This window comes from Danio rerio, chromosome 13, assembly GCF_049306965.1.
Source record: "Danio rerio strain Tuebingen ecotype United States chromosome 13, GRCz12tu, whole genome shotgun sequence".
NCBI lineage: Eukaryota > Metazoa > Chordata > Actinopteri > Cypriniformes > Danionidae > Danio > Danio rerio.
In genome coordinates this window covers 27,799,410-27,824,211 of record NC_133188.1, presented here as the reverse complement: position 1 = coordinate 27,824,211, position 24,802 = coordinate 27,799,410, and the positions used below count along the sequence as shown (strand labels likewise).

General features: G+C 33.5%; 2 protein-coding genes and 2 long non-coding RNA genes across 7 annotated transcripts in view; 2 read left to right on the top strand and 2 right to left on the bottom strand.

The window, feature by feature from the left end:
• Positions 1–10,378, bottom strand: part of LOC141377184 (uncharacterized) — a 51,776-nt gene extending 41,398 nt beyond the window's left edge. The window contains exon 1 of the long non-coding RNA XR_012389307.1: positions 10,352–10,378. This is a non-coding gene — a long non-coding RNA (uncharacterized lncRNA). The remainder of the gene's footprint in view (positions 1–10,351) is intronic.
• On the top strand, positions 1,467–6,194 carry si:ch211-217g15.4. Its single transcript, NR_186851.1, has 8 exons — positions 1,467–1,612; positions 2,495–2,557; positions 2,762–2,833; positions 3,035–3,103; positions 3,308–3,455; positions 3,596–3,754; positions 3,907–3,999; positions 5,298–6,194. It is a non-coding gene; the product is annotated as a si:ch211-217g15.4 (long non-coding RNA).
• A 566-nt stretch (positions 10,379–10,944) lies between the features above and the next one.
• On the bottom strand, positions 10,945–23,732 carry fuom (fucose mutarotase). 3 transcript variants are annotated; one of them, XR_012388539.1, is made up of 9 exons: positions 23,592–23,721; positions 23,008–23,076; positions 22,719–22,786; positions 22,527–22,625; positions 22,334–22,407; positions 22,153–22,247; positions 13,282–13,416; positions 11,782–11,840; positions 10,965–11,577 (listed from the first exon to the last, which is right to left on the bottom strand). XR_012388539.1 is itself a non-coding variant. In NM_001004530.1 (6 exon segments), coding segments are annotated over 6 exon segments (462 nt in total). In that variant the 5' UTR covers positions 23,677–23,732; the 3' UTR covers positions 21,656–22,180.
• On the top strand, positions 20,426–21,999 carry si:ch211-217g15.3. Of its 2 annotated transcripts, none has more exons than NM_001327763.1 (4): positions 20,426–20,482; positions 20,602–20,668; positions 20,952–20,995; positions 21,091–21,989. In NM_001327763.1, exons 1-4 carry the CDS (start codon positions 20,475–20,477, stop codon positions 21,602–21,604), a joined length of 633 nt encoding a protein of 210 aa, NP_001314692.1. In that variant the 5' UTR covers positions 20,426–20,474; the 3' UTR covers positions 21,605–21,989. The 2 variants fall into 2 exon arrangements, with proteins under 2 accessions (NP_001314692.1, XP_009305664.1); XM_009307389.4 differs by having other exon boundaries at positions 20,453–20,482; positions 21,088–21,999.
• Positions 23,733–24,802: the final 1,070 nt, after the last annotated feature.

Below are 24,802 nucleotides of genomic sequence, written 5' to 3'. Positions count from 1 at the left end.
ACATGCAGATTTCTCTATATCATTTACATAAAGCATCTCTTCAATCAGTCAGTGCTTTGATCTTTCTCTGTTTATATGAATGTTTAGTTTTGTCCTTTGTGTGTTTAATGATGAGAAAAAAAACTTCGGGTTTAATAAGAATATCTCATTATTGGTTGGGTGCTTCACTTCTGAGTCAGCTCTAATAGAAGTGCATGTCCTCTGGGTGGCAGCATGTTTAGAAAAGCAGAGTATCCCCTTGAAATGCAAGGGAAAACTGACACACATGGATCCAATATAGGCAAACCTTCATACAGTAGAAGCAGACGACATGGAGCCATCCTTCGTTCTGAGGAGGAAGCTGGTGGTGTTCGTGTCTGCTACTGTTTTTCATTTGCAGTAAAAAAAAAAACTTTTGAACAACTTCCAAACAACTTCCTCTTTCAAATGCAAAGGTGAACCTCCAGCCAGTGTGATTTGTAAAAGATTTTCAGATTACAAACAAATAAAAGATTATTTAAAAGCTATATATAAATATATACAAATTTGAATTTGCCTTTTAGAATTTGTGAGAATTTTTGTTTCTTTGACTCTCGTAGTGCTGGTTGCCATTTACTTGACTTTTGTGAACCAACAAAACCCACAGTTTCAGATGAAAATTATGTTCTAATAATCTAATAATTAAAGAGAAAATGTCACAAACATCTTGTATGGTTCTCTAAATTAACAGCAAATCCTTTTAACTTAAAATATTAGTACTTATTACACAAAAAAAATCATTTGAATAAAATATACCTGTATTTACGAGAATTTGCAGTGTATTAATGTGTAACTACGCATCTGTAGCTTAAGTTAATTGCAGCTACAATCTATTAACAGGCTTTTGCTGAAGAACAAAACAATGTAATTTGTTTATAATTTAACAGTGGCAGAGAGAGCTTAAGCTGCCGCAATTTAAGAAAACACATGCAGTTACAAAAAACACCAGCAAATTGAGAAAAGATTTTTAAATTATTATTGAATCCATTTGACAGCACACGTGCTGCAAATCCTCAGAACGCAAAACACATTTTTAAAAATCGCACTGCATTTTCACACAATACACAAACATTGTACAAAAACAAGCTGAATTTTCTAAAACACAAAAAGAATGGAGCACAGCGGAAATGTTTTAAGGGGACTAAAAAATGTGACGGGCGCCGCTGTGCCTTGACTATTGCTCAATGAAGTTGTAGGTGATCTTTGTAAGGTGAGTTTACACTGTAAAAGCAAACATGGTATTTAATTAAAAATATTAAATTGACCTTAATCAATTTTTATCAACCTGCTATTAACACTCACTTTTAGTAAGTTACTTGTACTTTGAGGTTGAAAAATCTTACCAGCTCAGTCTGCTTGAGCTGGATTAATTTAGAAAAAGTAAGTTTATGACACTGTGGGCATGCGCAGATCAATCAATCATCCCCAACCAATCAAGCTGCTTCGTGAGGCGGGTCTTGGCGTGGCGGGATTCGTAATTTTGCAAACGGTAGATGAAGCTGGATATCATTGAGCTGGACCTAAACATCGCTTCAACTGCACTTGTGATTATCGTCAGCATAACAGCGATTCTTGTGCTTGGCACACTCATTTGGTGAGTAAATATTTTAATTTACCCTTGCGCAGATCGTTTTGTTTCTGTGTCAGCGCCAGTGTTTTGTGCCTGCTAGTAATGATGTGTGTAGTAATGTCGGCTAACGCTAGCTAACTTTATTATGGACATAACGTGACTATATTTTGATGAAACTTGGTCAATACTTTATTATTTTCAAGACTTTTGTCACGTTAAAATTGAGGAAAAACTTTAGTGTAGCAGTAACGTTAACTGTCGCTCGCGCCCACCTGCCATGTCAGCATATGTCAGTAACATTTGTCATCGAGTACTGACTAGCAGCTAGCATGATGATGACAGACTGATCCCGGCGGTTTGGCAGTTTCCTGAGTTTTATAACTGTTGTTTGTAAGCTCAGGCAGAACATCAGAACAAGTCTGGATGTATAATTTTATTTTAAAATTGTCTGTAAAGACTATGCTAATTTTAGCTACCAACAATAACAGTCTGTGCTTATCAAAAACAGGATTAACGTTACCACTCTGTGTCGACATATGATTGGGGATACCACCACAGTCAACTAACTTAATGTTATTTTATTTAACACGTCGCACTTCATAGTCAATATTCGTAGCTGTGCTGTTTCCATGTTTACCATAGTGCCCACTACCCAGATCAGTCTTGGTTCGCTACAGACAAGAGTGTTTACCTGTCTGAAAAGATCTTTACACTCAGTTTATCATAGTCTGCTATGATAGGGAACATATTTGCTGGCATACTCAGTGCCTTACATTATTCTTTAAGGTCATCTTGTACATAATATGTTCATTTTAATACTGGGAGCTGTCATTGTGGGTTATAGGCCTATGTTACAGCTTTCACATGTACTTGGTTGTGCTAAATTGTTGTATTTTTATTTAACAGTTTCCTTCCAGGCACAAGCATATGGTGATCAATCCACACATTCCATAATCCCAGCAATAAAAGGTATTTTTAACTAATAACTGTATTATTATTGCATGCTAAAGTAAAAGTTATGCTTACATCAGAGCAATTGGATTACAACAAAAGCTAAGAAAATCTTGTGTTGAAATTATTTCATTATAGTATATTTCATCATACAGAATATTTTATGCATATTTTGAATTTCAAATATTTGATGTAATTAGTATTTCTGGACTGTCTCTATAGATACTGTGGGTTCGATTTATAGTCCATCATACCCAGGACAACAGTTCCCTTGATGTCTAACCACATAAGCGAGTAATTTACCATTTACTTTTTGTACTGCTGTATTCACTTGTCTTAAAGAAGTTCATTGATTAAAAGCTTGATAATTAGATTTTTGCAAGGATTTAGTTTTTCCTATAGCTCTGGTATTTCAAATCTGATACTGCATTTGAGTGTTTTTGTCTTTTTATGTTGCTAGGCTTGATGCTAAAATTATCTTTTCTTTCTTTTCAGATTTTCAAACAGTTATCAAAATGGACCAGAGGTTGTTACTGAGAGTCATCATCGCAGAAGATGATATAAGTAAGTTGACTTTAATTAAGAGACCACAGTCCATTGAAGAATTCAAAGTGCAACTGGTGGATAAACTGTCACTGCAGTATGACTTTAAACTGCAGTATGAAGATCAAGACTCCAATAATGCCCTCTGCAATTTGACTGAAATAACTGATTTACCTGAAAAAGCTACAGTCAAAATCATCCCTCTTGTGACTCTCCATTTAACAGCATTGTCATCACCCACCACAACATTAGACACTGAGGGCAGCACAGCAGACACTGAGATCCTGTCGCCTGTAGGAGCATCACCATCGCTAAGACAACAGTGGCCAGAGTTCTTTGACATACCCAATTAGCACATATCATAGAGAGACAGGTAAGCAATTTTTGTTCTCAACCAATAAAATAATGCAAATAAACAAATTCAAGGTGTGTGACTAGAAATCCAAACACTTGTTGGAATGTTAATCCCTCTGCCACCTCTCCATCCCTACCCACTCCTCTCTACTTTTTCAGGTGTTTGCTGAGTTTAATAGAATCGCCAGTAAGAATCTTGAGGGAGACTTCTTTGAGGCTCTGGACCAGTATGCCCCACGTTTCATTGAACTTTTCAAAACAAAATAGGGAACTGTTGGCCAGAAACTCAGGGAGCTGATGCAGCACATGAGCTGGATGGTAAGTAGGTTTATTTTGCTTTTGATCTGTGTGATAGTTCATCAATCAAGTTCTAAATGAGACCATCCAGACCAACCTATTTTATTTCCTGTCTGCTTGTGCCTTGCAAATTACTCTGTTAACTGGTCTTTTCTCTCTCTATGTATCATTAGACACCAGACGACACAGTACTTCGCTCTGTTGTCCTCAAAGGCATTCCCATTTTACTCGATGATGACTCCAGTGAATTCTACAAGACTTGCTCTGTAAGTACTTGCACATAAGAAAAAGTTTGGTCTTGTAGAACACTTAGAATTGAAGACAAGGAGACTTGGTTCTTTCTTCAGCAGGGTTCTTTATTGAGAACATGAGCTGCTGCAGTCAAGTCTGATCAAGGCACAACAAAAGGGTTAAATATATCATATAATTTTATTGACAAGTACACATTTCCATTGCCAACACTTAGTGTCAGATAACTTAAGGACATTGCTATTGCTACAGTTTCTATGACTGCTCCACAGATTTCTTGTTGCAAATTTTACACACTTACACACACACACACACACCCACCAACCTGGAGGTGGACACACACCACACACACACACACACAAACTTACTGACACGCTCACACACACTCACACATTCAAAAAGACTCACACACACAGATTCAAACACAGACACACACTCACACACACTCAAACACAGACTGAGACAAACACACACACACTTAAACACAGGCTCACACACACTCACACATTCAAAAAGACTCACTCACAGGTTCAAACACAGACTCAGAGACACACACACACACACACACACACACACACACACACACACACACACACACTTTACCAAAATAAAAGAGGAATCAAAATGAAAACTAAAATTTACAATTTTAATTTGAGTTGTCACTATTATTGCGTGAGCGTTAATAAAGAGCTTTTGTAAAACTATTTGTAGTTTCTTTTTCACGTTTGGCTTTTCATTTTAATATTGGCTGTCTTGCCTCGAGACTGTAGTGAAAATGAAATGTGAAATCACCAATTGCATTATATTTTTCAATTTGACAGGGATGATGCACTGTCACCATGAGAATGAAATCATTTTATTGTCAATTTTGTCACACATTTTGCATACAGTTTTCTCTAATGAAATCGTTAATCTGGTTTTAATTTTCATTTTAGTCATTTAATTACTTAAATTTGGCAGAAAATGTCTTCCATAGATCTTAAACATATTCTTAAATTTGTAATCCTACAGTCTGCATGAACATAAAACTATACCTGCGTTGACATAGATGTAATTCTATCTGCTCAATATACAATATACATTTTGTACAGTGATTGATGTATTTTTTAGGTTGAAAAGTCAGTGTCACTCTTTGAGGATGTATAGACCTTTTTAGCTTTAGTTTAACCATAACAAATATATTTTGTTTGCTTTATTGTTACAATCCAGCGTGAAAACATTTTTAAAACCATATTCTCTGATAACATTACAACACTAAAAAAAGATTGTTTTAGAATAGCATAAATTGCAATGCTGAAGAATGTGTGTCTTTTAGGATACAGAGAGAGACGAGGCCCTAGAATGCATCACTGTAGTCCTCACGAGGGTCAAAGCTCAGTGGACCTCCAGCCCATCTCCACTGCCATCATTCTGGAGGGAGGTATTCTCATGGATCATGTTAAAAACTTGCCTCAGGCAGTTTGTCCTTTGTTTGGTCTTACATATGCATTGCATTTGGATACCCAAAATGCATGGCAAATACACTCAACTTCATTCAGACTGTGATGCTTGGACTGGTAAAGAAAAACCTCCCACCAAAACTGTTAACTCCTGAAGAACAGTCTTCTGGGTTAGAACAGTAAAGAGCCATCGGCTGTCAGATAGCACTTTGTAAGCTTTGCAGCCATTAATGTTCTCCTCTTATCAGAGAAAGTTTGATGCTTTCATGGAACTGTTCTCGCTTATTTACGTTCTCAATGGAAAAAAAAAAAAAGAATATTCCATTAAAGTCTACCATGTTATGCAGGTATGCTAATGGTGGAAATAGTGCCATGTTGTGTTGCAATGAGTTGTTAGATGTTATTAGATGATAATGTCAGAAAATAACCTAGCAAGGTTATCCTGTTTACATTTGTGTTTTGGGAAAACTTTTAATGATGTTTTTATTTGTGTTGGTTTAATCCTTGGACTGCTCACTTTGGGACACAAAAGTATGTTGTACTTTCGGTTTTGATCAGAAATGCACTGATTTTGCATGCACTGAAGTCGTCCTGTAGTTACCTGTTTAATATTGGGAGACATGCATACAATTAGCTCACAGAAATGTTTTTATTTTATTTTTTTATATATTTTTCCATGTCATTTTATACAGTTAAATCAAACCACAACTTTGTTGTTTAGCTGCTGTTTTGTACTTGAATGTGCATTGAATAAATTTTGTAATGGAGCTGAATCAAACCCGTGAGTGTTCTTTTAAATTATATGTTTGTGTTGTGTTTGCCTTTATCACTAAGGACAGCAAAAATAGATAAATGGGGAAGAGAAAAGGCCACATTTTGCAGCTGCCCAGGTTTGGGTCCAAGAAGGACCCATTAAAGGAAATTGGTTTCTTTAATTTAAGTGAATTTAAAAAAATGAGTGAGCAGAACTGATAGTGTTAAGTTGTAGGTATTTAGTAATTCTAAGTGGGGTTAAATTTATATCAAGCAATCAACACAAAATGAAAAAATTAAGTTAACACTAAGCATGGCTATTAAGTTACATGAACATAAAAAAAACGTGTTAGTGGTACTACTTGATATAGTACTGCACACTTAAAAAAAACAAGCTTTTCTAACTCACTAATCTTAAGTTTACTTTGCTTAATTTTTTTGAGGCAACGAGTTTGCATACTTTTTTTAAGTAAGGTCAACTAATTACATTTTACAGTGTATACTTTGTTTATTTTAAATATCCCGATTCCTATGTCTTTAGTATTTATTAGCCTTAATGACCATAACCTAAATAGCTGCTTTCGTCACGTTTTACAATCTCCTTGAAACATTTCCGTTGTGTTGTAGAAAAATGCATTGCATTTTTGTAAAATGTTTGCATTATGAGAAAATGCAGAGCATTTTATCAATTGTTTGCATTGTGAGAAAATGCAGCGTTTTATTAATTGTTTGCGATGTGGGAAAATCCAGGGCGTTTTTGTAAAATGTTTGCAATGTTTGCATGTTGTATGTGTTTTCTTAAATTGCAGGCCGTTAAGCTCTCTCGGTCACTGTAATAATTTGCTATATTTTAACAATTTAGCATTTGTTTATAATCAAATGATACATTTTATTTGTACATTTCACAGCGTGTTTTATCAATTTTTTGGGTTGTGAGAAAATGCAGCACATTTTATCAATCGTTTACGTTGTGAAAAACGCAGCATGTTTTATCAATTGTTCGCGATGTGAGAAAATGCAGTGTGTTTTTGTAAAATGTTTGCATTGTGAGAAAATGCAGCGTTTTATCAATTGTTTGCGTTGTGAGAAAATGCAGTGTTTTATCAATTTTTTGCGTTGTGAGAAAATGCAGTGCATTTTTGTAAAATGTTTGCGTTGTGAGAAAATGCAGCACGTTAAATCAACTGTTTTTGTTGTAAGAAAATGCAGCGTTTTATTTATCATTTGTGTTGTGAGAAAATGCAGCGCGTTTAATCAATTCTTTGCGTTGTGAGAAAATGCAGCAGGTTTTATCAATTGTTTGCGTTGTGAGAAAATGCAGTGCGTTTTTGTAAAATGTTTGCGATGTTTGCATGTTGCATGTGTTTTTTTAAATTGCAGGCCTTCAAGCTCTCTCGGTCACTGTAATAATTTGCTATATATTAACAATTTAGCATTTGTTTATAATTAAATGATACATTTTATTTCACAGTCCAATGTAATGTTTTGTGAAGCTTAACAAGAGACTAAAATGTTTGCATTGTGAGAAAATGCAGCATTTTATCAATTGTTTGCGTTGTGAGAAAATGCAAAGTGTTTTTGTAAAATGTTTGCGTTGTGAGAAAATGCAGCACATTTTATCAATCGTTTCTGTTGTGAAAAAAGCAGCACAATTTATCAATTGTTCGCAATGTAAAAAAATGCAGCGTTTTCTAAATTTTTTGCGTTGTGAGAAAATGCAACACGTTTTATCAAATTTTCGCGATGTGAAAAAATGCAGTGTTTTTTTGTAAAATGTTTGCGTTGTGAGAAAATGCAGTGTTTTAACATTTTTTTTGCGTTGTAAGAAAATGCAGTGCGTTTTTGTAAAATGTTTGCGTTGTGAGAAAATGCAGCACAATAAACCAATTGTTTGCGTTGTGAGAAAACGCAGCATTTTATTAATCACTTGCGTTATGAGAAAATGCAGCGCGTTTAATCAATTGTTTGCGTTGTAAGAAAATGCAGCGTTTTATTAATCACTTGCATTATGAGAAAATGCTGCGCGTTTAATCAATTGTTTGCGTTGTGAGAAAATGCAGCAGGTTTTATCAAATGTTTACATTGTGAGAAAATGCAGTGCATTTTTGTAAAATGTTTGCATGTTGCATGTGTTTTCTTAAATTGCAGGCCGTTAAGCTCTCTCGGTCACTGTAATAATTCGCTATATTTTAACAATTTAGCATTTGTTTATAATTAAATGATATATTTTATTTCACAGTCCAATGTAATGTTTTGTGAAGCTTAACAAGAGACTCTTTTATTTAAGTTACATTTTGTGCCATAAAAATAAAAAACTAAATCTCCAGACATTAAAAACCTTAGAAAAGAAGCAGTAACTTTTGTTACAAGGTGAACTGAAGTCATTTACTGGATAGAAAATTAGGGGGTTCCAAGTCATAAATGCTGAGTTATCAAACACTATCAAATCTGGCACGAACTGCATCCTTTAGAACTAAAGAGAGCATAACCCATTTCCATATCATTTTCTGCCACTTAGCCCTTAATGTACCCAAAGTATATTTGGGTTTGACAATTTAATACAACCTGTGGTTTCACAGATTTACAGTGACATGTCAAAACAGTCATCTAAATTAATTGGCGAGATGCTGAACAGAGGCAGAATGAATAATTTGGGTGACTCATTGACTCCTAAAGTGAGGCGGGCAATTTTGCTAGGGTTACATTCATGAAGGAATGTAGGTAACATACTTGTCTCGGTTCAATGCCACAGACTGCTCTTTGACCAACTAAAACAAATAGCGTTCAACTGCTAATGTGGAGCCAGGACAAATAAATAAATCGTCTTGTTTTCACTGTGCTTAGTCTGCAGATTTGCTGAAAATTAAAAATTTACTTTGCATGTGTTTGGTGCCGATAAAGCTTAAAATTGGTGTTTACACACACCAAGTATATTTAGCTCTCAGTAATTTAAATGCAGTGCACTTTTGTTTGACAACTACAGGAACAAAATGTGTATTTATTCGCAATTATTTGGTTCATTCTGAACTTTTTAAACAGTCAGTGTTGTGTGCCTTATTAAGTGCTTTGTTTTTTTGTACAGCAAAGTTCTATAGGCAGCAGTGAGTAAACTCGGCCCGAGTTTCACACAGAACTCGTGTTTCTCTGTTAGCCGCAGTGACTGAGGAGTGCAGAGTTCTGGAACATTCCTGGAGAAACTCAAAGAAGAACATACACAGTGGGAGTTTGGACCCTGCCCAAAGAAAATAAATCCAGGTTTACATTTTATGAGTAAATGAGATCATATCTAGTCGGCCCTTGAAAGTTATGAGACAAAAATGCTTGTCTGTGCTGCTGTTAGATCAAGATATTTCATTTCGATTTGATAACCCATCATGTCTACACAAGGCATATGGTTTGTGTGGGTGTTTGAGGGTATAGAAATATGGCAGTGATGATGTTGCTGACATCTGCGGTTAGGGGTTGTGTTGATTAATAAATCAGCTAACTCTCTGTACAACATTTGTTGCTTTACACATTTCTCATGAGCTCTGTCTGTTTACAAACCAAGTAAGATTTGTTTGTCATTTTATAAATAGCAATATACCAGATCATCTTGTAATATTTTAGCCTTTGACAATATGTTAAGTTTGTGAGGGGGGTTGCATTTAGGGTGTTCAGTTAACACTCTATATAATTGACTTGGAGTACAAGAAAATAAGGTTGCACTGATTTAATTGTTGGAAATACAATAGCTGGGGCAATGTTGACTATGCCCACCAACTGTTCAATACGGATTTATGCAAGTTAGTTCTCAGAAATTTATGAAACTCGGATTTTCACTAAGCTAAAGAGCCTTTAACACAGCGCCTATCCCCGGATTATCTTCATTCAAAGCGCGGCTTTTTAACCTCGTGTAAAGCAACATTTCACAATTTAATTGTAATTTTGAAGCAGGTGCCACTGTTTGATTGTTAATTTGGTAAATTAATCTCCAGAGCTTGGCTAGCAGGACTTGAGCTGTTAACGAAGGCAAACGTGGTACTTGAATGTTTGCATTTAGAATCTTGGCAACCGACAGTCGATGTGTACACTGTCAAGGAAACAACGCGAAATTTTAGAGACGGTCTGTTTTAGTTAATGGTGGTATTATCGTTGGTTGGCAATTATTTGTGTGAACAAGAGACTGAATTCCTACCTTTGTTGTCCAAAAAGTGAGTTAGATGACATAAAGCTGCACAACGTTACATTAAAGCGTACAGCGTTTGTCCAATCAGTGACACTGACCTCAGAAACGTCGTTACGCGGGGTTTGAAAACGCGGATGTAAAAAGCCAATCATTATGTCCAACATTAACAAGACGGAATTATGCTTATATATTAGTAGTATCAGAGACTCTCTAAATAAGAAAGCCCTTCGCACGTTAAAACTTTGTGAACTCTACAATGTATTTATTTGATTTTTACATATGTATATTTTTTATTTGATTTATGCTTACCCCCTGGCATGTGTATGTATATATGTATGTATATATATATATATATATATATATATATATATATATATATATATATATATATATATATATATATATATATATATATATATATATATATATATCTTTTTGTACTGTTAAAATGTTACAAAAAAATGTCCAACATTAGCAATTTGTTTATAATGTTCATATTTCTAAAGAGTATCAAATTAGCTTTTAGGCTTGTAACAAGCAGAGCCCTTCTTAAATATAAGGTTAAATAAAGAACAAAATAATTAAAGAAAGAACAAAGCTATAGGACCATATAGTTTTTAAATTTTTTTTAATATGAATTAGTTTAATACGTTCATTTTCAGTTAACATCATCCTTTAATTAATTAGAATTGGAATTTTTAAACATTATCTTTATTGTGTTTAAACCTCCACCCGTAGTGCCACAAATAAACCATTAAATAAAATTAAATAAGAAAACACAGACAGGTTCTATCTAAGCATTATGTCCTGTTAAGAAATGAAGCTGCCCCGGTATTTGGCAAACAAATCTAGATTAAAATTAGTATTATTGATGTTATTTGTTGTTTATTTATTTTTTTATTGTTTGTTTATTTATTTGTCTTAAATCTTGGCTTTAGACCTAACAAGCACATAAACACATGAAAATCCCCTACAACAGCATAGGCTTTGCCACTTTTAGTTTTTATGTGAACTTGTAGCAAAAACACAGTGCTCAAATAGCAGTTAAAGCTGAATAAATTAATAAATTAGTCAAAAATTAACAAAATAAATGCATAAAAGGTAAAACAAAATGTATGAAGACAAAGTTCCAGTAAAATATCTTCTCCATTCTCTGCGATGCCTTTAGGTGCGTTTATTATGGTGTTACTGAGTGACATTTTCCCATAAGATTGTACAGTAGGATACGACAGCATCTGTAATAAAACACAATATAGGCATATACAGTCACAGTAGTCTCTTTCATTTGTTTGTGTACAAACAGCCGGGATTATCAATGCCAAAAGTGGACAAAATGTCACCCTAAAAGATAAAGAGCTAAAAAGTCATGGAATAGCATTCATATCTTTGGTGACTGTGTGTTTATGCATAATCATAACTTCAATATATCTGTTACTTACCCCGTGGAGAAGTGGAATGAGTTATGCATCCCCAAATTAACAGCTGGTCATCTTATGTTCTATTAAGGTAAAAACATAATTTAAAAAGACATGATTGAGATTTAAAATGTATATATAACAATATAAAAGGACTTGTTGACAGTGTTGGCAGGGTGTGCTTGGATGACTGAGCTATAAAAAATGAATAATGAGGTACTTTGACAAGTACAGATTTGAAAAGTTAATAAACAATAGAGCAAATAAAAGGTTCATCATGACATTTCGAACAGTTCTAAACAGAAATGCTATGTCAATAACCTCTAAAGACCTCTAGCTTTTTTAGAGTATGCCATTCACATGGGATGACAACCATTTTCAAGGTTTACCGTGGTTTGGAAAAGTCACATTTTTAAACCGCTAAAATAATCTGCTATGTTCATAAGGTATATGTACATTTTTTACACACATACAAGCACACACACACGCACACACACACACACACACACACACACACACACACACACACACACACACATATTGTAAAGAAATCTGTGTTTGAAACTAATGAAGAATGAAGACAGCAGAAGTCAGTGATTTATTGGAATTATTTAGCCTGATCTGCTGTTCCAAAATATTTTACATGTTTCCTAAATTAAAATGTACTGTGTTCAATGGGATAAACGTACTTTTTTATATAACTTATTTTAAAGCAGTAATCACAATACCATACCGTAAGTTTTTATCCAAGGTTGTCATAACATGCCTACTGAAAATAAATTATTCAGAGATGATTCCTTAGATTTACAAATTTTCTTAAGTTAAGTAGTTGTAAACCATGTATTTGCATTGGATTTAAATAACAAATTAAGTTGAACATTACTCAATTTAATTTGTTTGTTTGAATTCAACACATATAAATTGTTTGCAACAATTTTGCAGACATCATTTGTTTCAGTGTATCACTGTAGCTCAAATATTAATAAAAAAATTTTTAATGGCCTTAATAGTTATACACTTAAAAACTTTAAACAACAAAATCTTTTTTTAAGAATAGCCATGTTAATAAAGGCTTTTTTTTTCACTTGAGTGCCTTGGACTTTTGATTTTGTTGTTTATCTTTATGAATCCCTTATTTAAAGCGCACCAACACATTAAATATCCCTAGAGCACTTTTTGTTTGATTTTGGACTCATACAACTATGTTTGCTGGTTGCTCAATTTGCTTATTTTAAAAGAGCTAAAACAACACTATTCTTCGTTTTCTTAGGGACAACATAATTGTTTTATGTTCAGTCCACTTAAATTAATAAAAACAAATGAGTTAAATTCATTCCTTCATGTTGTCCCTACACAAATCGATTGTGTGGAACCCTGCATGTTTTACAGTGTATAAAGCTCATTCATATTTCCTTGCTCGATGGTGCAGATTTTTTGTTTACTTGTTTTTTTTTCTTTGTTCTTTATAAAAGCACTCAAGAGCTTTTCTTTCTCGAAATTGTTCTATATACAAAGCCTGATTACCTTGGCAACAAGAAAAGGTGCTTGATCAAGCGCGAGGTCCACATAACTGGCCCCAATAAATACTTTGTAGCACTTAATTTAGTTCCATGCCGAGGGCCATTAGCTCCTACAGTCCGTCACTCAGCAACTGTGCGCCTGATGGAGAGTAAAGGCACAGCAGTGTCAATTTAATTAAATCCAGCTTGGTTGGGTGTGGCTGTTCATCAGCCGCGTGTAACACATTTCTGACAGGACCAGAAATGACTGTTGATGCCTTTTTTGAACAGTGTTATTATTCTTGAGTTCATTTTATTTAAAGATACTTATAGTGCACTGCTAGTGTGCAAGAACAGAAGGCTAAACAAAGAAGGTTTTAGCATTAGATAAAAGTAAATAGACAATCATTTGTAGTTGTTTTCAATTTGTAATTTATTTGTTTATATCCAACCAAATAGTTTGAAGAACAATGCAGGACAGATTATACACACATTGACAGGAGTGGAGTTTATGTGTACAACATGTCTTTATTAAGTTTTTTTCCCCAAGGTTTTACAATAAATCAAACCCCAATAGCCAAAACGTACCCCAGACAGGTTTAGGGAAAAATACAAATTAAATAACAATTATTATTAAAAATATTAATAATAAAATAAATAAATAAGTAAAAAATCTCATCAAACACCAATTCACATTCCACAACTTCAGACTTCCAAAGCTGCTTCAATATCTAAATTTTTCACAAAGTTCAAAGGCATCTGCCAGATCACAAAATTCAGAGGATTTTTCCTTATATATGTGAGCTTTTCAATAGCCAAACATTGTAAGGTTTTACAACCTAAGTCCAATGGAGGGGCAATTAATATGTTTTTCGCTTTACAATAAGGTTCATTAGTTAATGCATTTACTAACATGAACTAATCATGAACAACACTTGTACAGCATTTATTAAGCATAATTGAACATTTACTAATGCATTATTAACATCCAAGTCCATGGTTGTTAACATTAGTTAATGCACCATGAGTTAACATGAACTAACAATGAACTACTGTATTTTCATTAACTAACGTTAACTAACATGAACAAATACAGTAGTAGATGTGTTGTTCATTGTTTGTTCATGTTAGTAAATGCATTAATTAACATTAACTAATGAACCTTATTGTAAAGTGTGACCCATAAACCAACCAAATTTTCTTTCTTTAGTAGACAAAGCACAACTGTCTTCATACATATTCAATACACATAGTCTAGGAGTTAAAGGAATCGGAATGGAAATAAATTGAGAAAAATATTGAGTCAGGAGTGGTTTATAAGCTGCTGAGGACCATAAGAGTAAGAAATGCTGTGTTTTATTTTAGTTTTCAGTTTAGAAATGACAGCATGATTAGCAGACTACTATAATGAATGAGCTCCAATATTAAAATAGTTTCATCACATACTTGGTATCTGAGAGAATCAATTACAATTTAAAATGAATATTTTAAATACTTAATACATATTATAACTAAATGCAACACATTTGTCTAAAAAGAGACTAAATACCCCCATTTTTATTCTTTCAAATGGTCACGTGCTAAAATAATATTTTTCTGATAAACAGATTTAGTGTAATAACTCTACGGATATACTGTTTTCTTTTAAGTGTCATTAAGATATCCGCTAACCCTCATAATCTTGAAATAATAACCCTCATAGCCTTAAGAAAACAACCACATCAAATGCACTTAAAAACATTTAAACTGCTTGAAAATATCACACAAGAAGTGATGAAAGCTAAAAAGAATAGAAATACCATTTTATGAACTACTGATTCAGAATGATTAATACATTTTATATTGTTGTAGACTTTAACTATGAAGAACAACAACTTTTAAGAATTGTATGCTAAGTCACTTAAAACTCAAATCCATAAAGTTAATTGTAGAGGTAAACGTGTTATAGTATGTGGCATGTTTCTTTGTGTTCTGACTGGAATTTTTTAATGGGGTATATGCACACATACTTTTAATTTCAGTCAGCCAACCCCAGAGCTTCCGGATAATTGTCATCCCAAACAAAATCAGATTTCATTAAAAATCAGCAATCTTCACTGATTGGCTGGCATACAATATAAAGTAGGTAACAGACTAAACAAGAAGCACTGCATTAAATTAGATTTTTCTGCGCCATGTCTTTAACATAAGGAAAATAATTTTATTTTTAATTTAATTTTCAATGGAGTTTTTGCGCTAGCCTAGCTAATGCAGTACCTGTGTTTAAACTGTTGTTTTTTTTTGTCTCTTTTTACGCTTTAACAACCAAATAGATGCTTAAGTCTTTTTAACTGATTATATTTGAATTACAGTACATTACAACATTGATGCTGTAAAAGCAACCTCAGGAAATATTTAAAAATAGTTACATACACCTTTCATCCGAGGTTCATCATTGGCTGACAAACACTATATGCGTATATCCCATTATTTTCCTAAAATGAAAAGACACTTTACTTTTATATTGTCCTCTCATTTTACCATAACAACTGTGCTTTTTATGATTTTTATGCATCATACATTTCAGGTTTTTTTATATATCCACAAAGATACTTATAGATCAACGTTAAACATTATTTCCTCATGTCCACTGAATATTTTGGCTGCAAATTTTCTCTTAACAGATAATCCTATTTTTAAAATTAAATTGACAAAACAAATCTGACAAATAAGACCTTCACCAACTAATAACATTTGATTTTAGATAAATGTTCAATCCTTAATGCACAGGGGCAGATTTTGTGATTTTGGGGCCCTAAGCAATTACAGCCATAGGGCCCAAGTACTGAAATGCACCCTACTTTTATTTCATTTTTATTTCTGTCTTTTTTTTATATCACTTAATCTTCTTTTTGACATTTTAAATTAATGCAATCTCTACATTTTAAATGATTTGTTTTCTTAAAATGAACTACAACTAAAAATAATATTATATATATATATATATATATATATATATATATATATATATATATATATATATATATATATATATATATATATAAATAAATTATTTGAATTGCTTCATAATGGACATTTTATTTTGTAATATTTTTTATGATTACATATTACATTATTATAATAATATTATATTCGACTGAATATTAAATCATATTTAATTGTTAAAACTGTATTTCAAAATATCTGTAACTCATACCATACAAAATACGATAGTAAATGATGTTATATATAGTTTATAGGTGTATTTTATACTTTTAGATATTTATTGGGGGCCCCAGACTTCCTGGGGCCCTAAGCAACCGCTTACCTCACTTATTGGTTAAATCCACCCCTGTTAATGCATATCAAGAGCAATATGATTTTCTCTATTTTGTTTCACATGCTGACCATTTTTTATGTAAATTCTCTCCAAACAAACAAACAATTAACAAATAAAAGACATTAAGTTCATTTCAGTTTCTCAGGTTCTTCTAAGTTGCCCTTACATTTTTCTCCTCCTCCATTTCCTGTGGTTTGTACAGAATAAATCTACTTCATAAACTTTTTAAATAAGCAAACATGTTCTCCTTAGTCACGGTTTGTGAGCAGAGCACATATACATTCTTCATGCATTTAAAACAACAACCAAACAACATCCCAACAAGACATCACCAGGCCTGTGCAACTCCATAATTTGCATTCATTAACCACGCAAGGTTTGATCATTCCCTGTTTTAACCACTTAAATCTTATAGCAGCTAAACGACAAGCATCAAAGCACAGTAAGGGGCCCAACAGTGCTTCGGCTGTATTAAAATCACAATCTGTCTAATTACAGGTAAGCACACAGTCACGGCGGTGAGAAAAGGAGAATGTTTTCTGCCTGCGAGGCTTTTGCTGATGCACTGACTGGAATAAACTCTGCATGCGAGGAACTCAGGTGCCACACATTTCCTGTGCCCAAAGCTTTTAGCAACAGCCTTTTCCAGGTGAAAGCAAGACTGTGACTCGAGCCGTGAGTAAACATCATCTCTCTCTTGATCCTGCAATAAGCCCAGTAATGAGGCCAAGTACTTGGCATTAAGATCACAGAGAGCTCGTCTTCCTTCAGTCTCACGCCGCACAGTCAGACGCCGTTCGCCACTGCACACACTTCTTTTTTTTCCTCCTTGACTCAGTTTTGTGGGAGATGAGAACGTCTGCACGGGTGCCGTTAGTCACTATGGGATAGCAATTGGGTTTACAATAGGGGCTTTCTGAACAAACATGATGCTGTGAGGCCTGTCACGCAGCCATTTTTACAACGTGAATCAACACAGATCAATGTCTTGCAGGCCTTTTGATGCACTATAGTTGCAATTGATTAATTGCAGTTGTTTGTCCTCACCACTACACAATTACAGGTTTGTGTTTAACTGTACTTGCATCAAAAATTATTCATTATTCATACACCACTGCAGCAATACAAAACATTTTTAAGTTTAACTAAACTTGCATCAGAAATTTTTTTAAATGATTAATTGTTAAAGTACATTTTTTAAGGTTTTTAGATTTTTTGTTCATGTTAGGGAATGATTTAGTAGTTAGAGATTCAAAGCAACCTTTTTGAAGTCTCTCCCCAAATTTATATTAGACTTATATTTTTATTTCATTCTGATAAACTGACAAAGTTGCTCATTTTCTAACTAGGAGTGATATATTTTTAAAAAGTATTTCATTCAAGATTAATAAGTAAATGTGGTCATTTAATAGTTTTTAATAACTAAATGCTTACATAAACTTTTTTAAACAAGTGAATTTCCTAACAAATATCTTTTTCATTATTATTATTATTATATAAAATATTATTATATTTTAAGGAAGAAAAAGGGAAAAAATACAAATACAAACAATAAATCATATGTAAAAAAAATTATAACTCATAGGAAATTAAATGAACAGTTGACTGGTCACAAATTCCACATTAACAAATACATATAATGATCAGTTTACACTGGGTAAAACATGCATGCATGTTAACTTGATTGGGTTATCTGGTCAGATTTCTCCAGCAAAAATCTCGCTACATATAGTACCAGTACTGGAAGATGTGGCCTGTACTTAGTAGATATTTAACCAATTTTCCTCTGAGATAACTAGGTTGGATTCTCTCTCCTATTTTTCTCTATTCTCCATTTAAGGAAATTAAACTACTATTTCATTATTATTATTATTATTATTATTATTATGTTAAATCCTTACATAACTGTGAAATAACAACAATGATAATAATAATAATAATAACAATAATAATGATATTAATAATAATAATATTAAGAAGAAGATGAAGAATTCTTATTAAAAATTGCTGTAATTTAAATTAACTATGTGAATTACGACAAAGTGTAAACATTGAGTTAGAAAAATGATTAATACTTATTATAAAAATAACATTTTAATTAATTTTAATACACTTTTCTTCTTTGAAATCATTATTGCCTCATATTGTGCAAGAAGCCTGGCTTTTAAATTACAACAAAAAAGAATTTAATAAGCAACACAACTTTAGTTTGCTTTATCTTATTGTTTTATATCTTTTTTATTTTATTTTGCAACCCCATTAGGAGTTTTTAAGGCCCCCTAGTGGGCCCTGGGACCATGCAAGATGCAACGTTTAATAAGTATTTTGGTCAGGGCTTTAAATTTGATATTTACAGAAATTAATTACAGCTGTAATTATATGTATTAAAGAATAATGTAAACATGTAGCTTATCCACAAAATAAATAACACTATAAGAGAGTTGTATCAAAAGATACATTTAAATGCTGGTATAATACTTTGACATAATTGAATACACAGCAAATTCATTAGAGTTAAATTATCGGTGTTGAAGCATTTCAGAGTAAAGTGTTGACGTTAGTTATTTTAATAAATGAATATAATCAGAGTTAGAAGCTGCTTTGATCCAGTGCAAACCCTATAGGGCTAGTCTGTAAACATTTTCCAAAAAAAAAAAAATTCCTGTGAATACTTTTAACTTCTTCACACCATTTAATTACACAAATTAAGTTGTTGAACCTAGCCATAAGAATCTGTTAAGGAGTTCACCACATCCACACTAGAATTCAGTTTTGTTAATAATTAGCCTACCAATATCAAGCCACAAACATTTCAAAAGAGTTCATCTACATTAAAAGCTTGTGCTTGGCTTGCTACTTTTAAAACATTATGAAATATTACAGACAGCATATCGTTTTCACGTCACGTGAATCTTGACAGATATGATTTCTCGAGCTCCGCGTTGTGGATGTGCGGCGTGTTTGTAACCCCGTGACTGCACGCTTGTGTTTTTATTTGATGCTTGGGAAAAGAGCACCACTTGGGTGGTTGGAGCCCAGGCAGAATCCCGAAGTCTAACTAACCTTTAATCCTTAATCCTCAACCCAAACCTGACCCTTCCTGCATTTCCCCGCGTCTAGTTGTCGGACGCCTGCCTTAAACATCCTTAACCCAAAACATTAGGAGTTCTCTGCTGAATATCAACGGTACTTTTTAAATTAACTGGTTATTACAACTGATCATTAAAACTTTGGATTTTTTATTAACGCATTAGCAAATGTTGAACTGATTGTTCATAAATTTTCAAGTGTTGTTCATTTTTAGTCCATTTTAGTATAACTAACATCAACTTATATAAAGTCAAAATAGCCTACGTTTTCAAATTTTAATTCGTTACGTAAATGCAACTATAATTGTTGAATAGTCTCCGATTTTCTTCTGCCTGTAGTCACACGTGTATCATTGCGTTTATTGTAATTATTGTAGATAACGTAGGTCTGATAAATAAATTGATTATTTGTTTTCAGCTGTGAACTTTAGACTCTTTACGTTGAGTGTCAATAATTTCGTTCCCCATAATATAGATAGCATAATATCAATTCCGCATCAAAAGCTAAACATGTCAGTTTTATTTAAAATACATTTCAATGATTGGGTGATAAATTGTGACGTATGCTTATTTCAATTTGATGTTAACTTCTAAAGAAATTAACACTTTATTATCATCATCATCATCATATAAATGATTACACCGAGACACATGGTAGGAAAAAATAAAAACACAGCACCTGCAGGTCCAAAGTCAGTTTGTTGCTGAACTTTGATCTCCATTTATCACAGGTAAGTATGCTAGTAATCATATTTGCATTTAAAACTGCTTCCTTATTTCACTGTGACAGTCACTGTGGAAGGAACCACCATGATCAGGTGAGCTTTAGCTTGTTATGTCTCTCTGTAAGTTTCTTCTATCTTTTTAAAAAATATTTTTCAGTGTGCAAAGATATGACCACGAACATTTGTGTGTTTTTTTTTTTCCCACATTAAAGGTTTTCTGTTGTAATCTGCCTATCAGTGCTGCTGTTCAGCACTTCAGCCAAACCATACAGACCCAGGGTATGTTTAACTTCTAATATGGACACTCTTAATTTACAGAAAAATATTTGGACTGTCTTACGTTACAAAAAGAAAAAAATAAACAATGGCTATAGTCACTTTTAATTACAGCTGTTTTTACAAGGTCTGCCATGACCCTTCTTGCGTTTCTGAGCATGAAGAAAAAGATGTAAACAAGTTAGCTTTCATTTTGACGTATTCAGAATCTATCTTTGATCACTGATCTGTGTATATGTTATAAAAAAATATCTAAAGGTTATCGTTTGGCTTGTTACTTTTATAGGAAAGAGTGTTCAAGGCTGACAATGCAGTTCAGGACACTATAGTGTAAGTACTTGTCTATGTAAAAAACTATAAATAAATAAATAAATAAATAATCTCACAAATAATTGAATCAGGACCATCTTTTTTTTCCAAAGCAGTTTTGATGAGAAGATGTTCCTAGGAATGAAGGAGGTGGAGCCAAAGGAGGACATGGATATTACAGATTTTGACATCGATCCTGACATGATGGTTTGGAAAGCTGCAAAAGACGAAATCCTGCAGAAATACAACCGACCTGAAGAGGATAAAGACGCTCTCTACCACCCCTTTGACATGAAACATCCAGTTGACCCTGAAATCTATGTTCAGCCACAAGGATATGACCGGGTACTGAAGTATGACAAGCCAGAAGAAGACAGAGATGATCTGTACCATGGCAGGTTTAATGTAGCCAAGGAGCCAATCAGAAGAGAGAAGGATGTAATTGGAGGTAATAATGTCAGACCCATTTACTCAAGCCCTGAAGAGGACAAAGATGACCTGTACCACGCCAAAGTCAGAGGACAACCGTCTGACCAAGAGGCTCAGCCGATTTATTTCTTGCCCATACGCCCCAAAAGGGTTCACACAGAACCAGAGGTAGACCTGGATGATGTTTATCATAAGCAATGATTAAATTATGTCATGTCTAAGGGACTACAATTATGGATCATATCCTTTTAATTCCAATTAATACATTTATTTAATTGAAAATGTTTTTTAGCATGTCAAAATGTTTAGCATGTCTTGAACTCATCAAAACAATAATTAATAAGCCTTATTAACTTATTGTTTAGTACTGAATGTTTTAAACAAATGTAGGAATCTTTTATTTTGAAAATATATAATACAATGACTGAATGTATTTTATAAGAGGGCAAAAGTATGACATTTTCATTGTTTTAGAAATAAGCTATTCACAAAGCTTAATTGTTAACTCACAAAATGAAATGTGATCAGCTGTGGATCGAGCTACACCTGCAAAGCTAAACTAAAATAAATGTTATTTTTAAATTTGTTTTATTAAATGAATTGCCTGATTTCCAGAGACCTACAGAGATTATCAACAGAAAGAAAAATGTTTGTCATCAAAATCAAAAAATAAAATTAATAACTTACATTTTTATACAATTATATGCAATCCTTTTTAATGTATGTGCAATATCTATCGGTCTACTAACTTTAGCACTGACAAAGAGCTCTCTTCTTTTAGCATTGTTCTTCAGGAGGAATGACACCTTTCTTGATGATGAGATTTCCATACAGTGCAGTCTCCCTAACAGGGAGATTTAAATACAATTAATTATTATTATTATTATCTGAAATAAACAGACCACTTATAAATAATAGTTAAATGCTCACCCAGTTGCAACTACAGCAAATGCTTTCTTTGCACGCTCATAAAATGCAAACCGCTCAACAGGCTTCATGTTACCCTGAGAAGGAAAAAAAAAAGTTAATTTCTACTATACCTATACTGAATACACAACATTTTAGTAGCAATGAATAGTCCTCATCATATGAGTTATGACTTTATTTGTATGTAACTGCTTACATCTGATCCTGCTTGTTTTAGGAGCTCTGAGTACTGGTCCCATATCGGCACTTTCAGCCCCTTTAATAAGTCACTAGGCACAAGGTCCATGACAGCTGCCTAACAATTCAGACAAAACCTACAATTATGTAAAGTTACAAACATGAGCAAACTGAGTTTAACTTTCAAAAAATGCCACATGTCAGCACTCACCGACTCATCATAAGTATCAAGAGGAAAAAGCTTCAGGATTGCCTTCAGAAGTTCTGGTATACGCACACCTTAAAACAGTTTGGTTAAACATTGCAATTAATGCTTATTGGAAAACTATGATTTATTTATTAATTATTCTAGAACTAATGTAATTATGTTAAATCAGAATAAATAAACATGAGATTTGTATAAAAGCATGATATATTTATTTATAATAACACTTTTTAGCAGTTTATTTTTTAAATAAACAATATACATTTCATTGGTTTTCACGTTTGAAGTGACATACCATCTGCTCTTATCTCCACCGGACCACATTTACAAACAGATGAGGTTGGAAAATTTGCATCTGCAAGAACTTAAAAAAAAGTGACAGATGAAGACAATCGTTCATTTCTTAGGTATAATATTGTTGTATGATGTCTCGTCTGTTCTCAAGACAAACCAGAGCCACTTAAAGCTGTAGACGGACAGAAAACCGACGCTCTTCAACATCAGTGGGAGTCGAAAGAGTGGATATGTGCTTTGGCTTAGCGATAATAAAAATGTGACATTTTTATGAGAGACAGCCTACAGAGATTTTGAGTGACATTTTGATGATCGGAATGAAAGCGCAAAGTTGCGCGGTGAGGAGCGCAGCCAAAGTAAGATCACTTCCCGGTTTGCTGGCGAAGTAGGAGTTATATACATGGCGACTTTACATCGTATCTAACTTTATGCAGACCGATGACAATGTATGAACCCAAACAGATAAGTATATTGTCCTGTATTTCTCCAGACATCACGTGCGTTCATGTTACCTACAGCTTCAGAATGCTTGGCTTGACGTTCGTAAAAAAGACATGCTGTGATCTGATCTCATTATCGACTTACCTAGTTCATCTCCATGGCCCATTTGCGCCAAAACATACAATAATTCAGGCGTAAGTACAGAGGGAATTCCTTTAAGAATAACCATTTTAAAGCAGTGACAGCACACGAGCAAGTTTATGAGGAATCATGTGACCGTTTGATGTCTTTCAATTGGTTAAACCAAACACAATAAAAGCTACGTTTCAAACGCAATCTGCGTTTAGACTACGTAATTTGCGTACCAGACTGTAGCCTATCCTATTTTATACTTTTATGTGTTCATATACGACTGGTTATTACATCTTTTTTGGTTTCATAATGATTTAGAGGATTTTAATGTGTTTATGAACGTACTTTTTTGCAAGATACCTAAAAATTTGAGACAGAATAACTTAAACAGATAAACAGGGTAAAAACTGCTAATTAGAATTTCGTCGAGGTAAACATGACCGATATTAAAGCCGAGCATAATTTTATTTTATTTTATTTTAAATAGCATACGTTTTAAATAACTGGTGAGCCTATGTAATTATGCGACATACAAAACAATGAATTAAAACTTCTACAATAAAACAGGACTTGGCTATTAAATTTAAATGTAGCATATCAACAGGTGTTTTCATAATACCTAATGTTTCACATTACAAACGACTCCGCAATAGCGACACAGACTACCATAATGTATCTTATAAACCACACAGGCTAATTAGGCGAATCTCGAACTAAAACTAACATGTTGTGGAAAAATATAGGCCTACGTGTGGCTACTCCATCCCATCACTGAGACCACGATTCTGAGATGATTTTTTAACGCATGCTATTTTAATTGTATTGACAATAAAATCACACAAGGTGATGATGCTTAAAACTGGCTTTTATATGCCTTAAATGTCTTAAAAATTATTGTCGGTATAAGGTAAATTATGCAGAAACACAACACTTGAAATTTTTTTTTATACATAGGCTTGCCTATTTGGGACATTTATTTAAAGATAAAAAAGAATAATTAGCAAGCTAGTTGAGCTTAAATTCGCGTCAAAATGAAGAAGGACACCTCGACGTGTTGCTGCTACTGATGAAGAGGAGCTGCTGCTGATGTGGTTGCAATTTAGAGAAATTTGCCCCAATAGAGGTGTGTGTGTGTATGGAGGCTTTGCAGCTGCGAAATGTAGAGTGAAAGATGGAAGACTGATGGAAGAAAAGACATTCGGAGGAGCCAAGACTGTCTGATC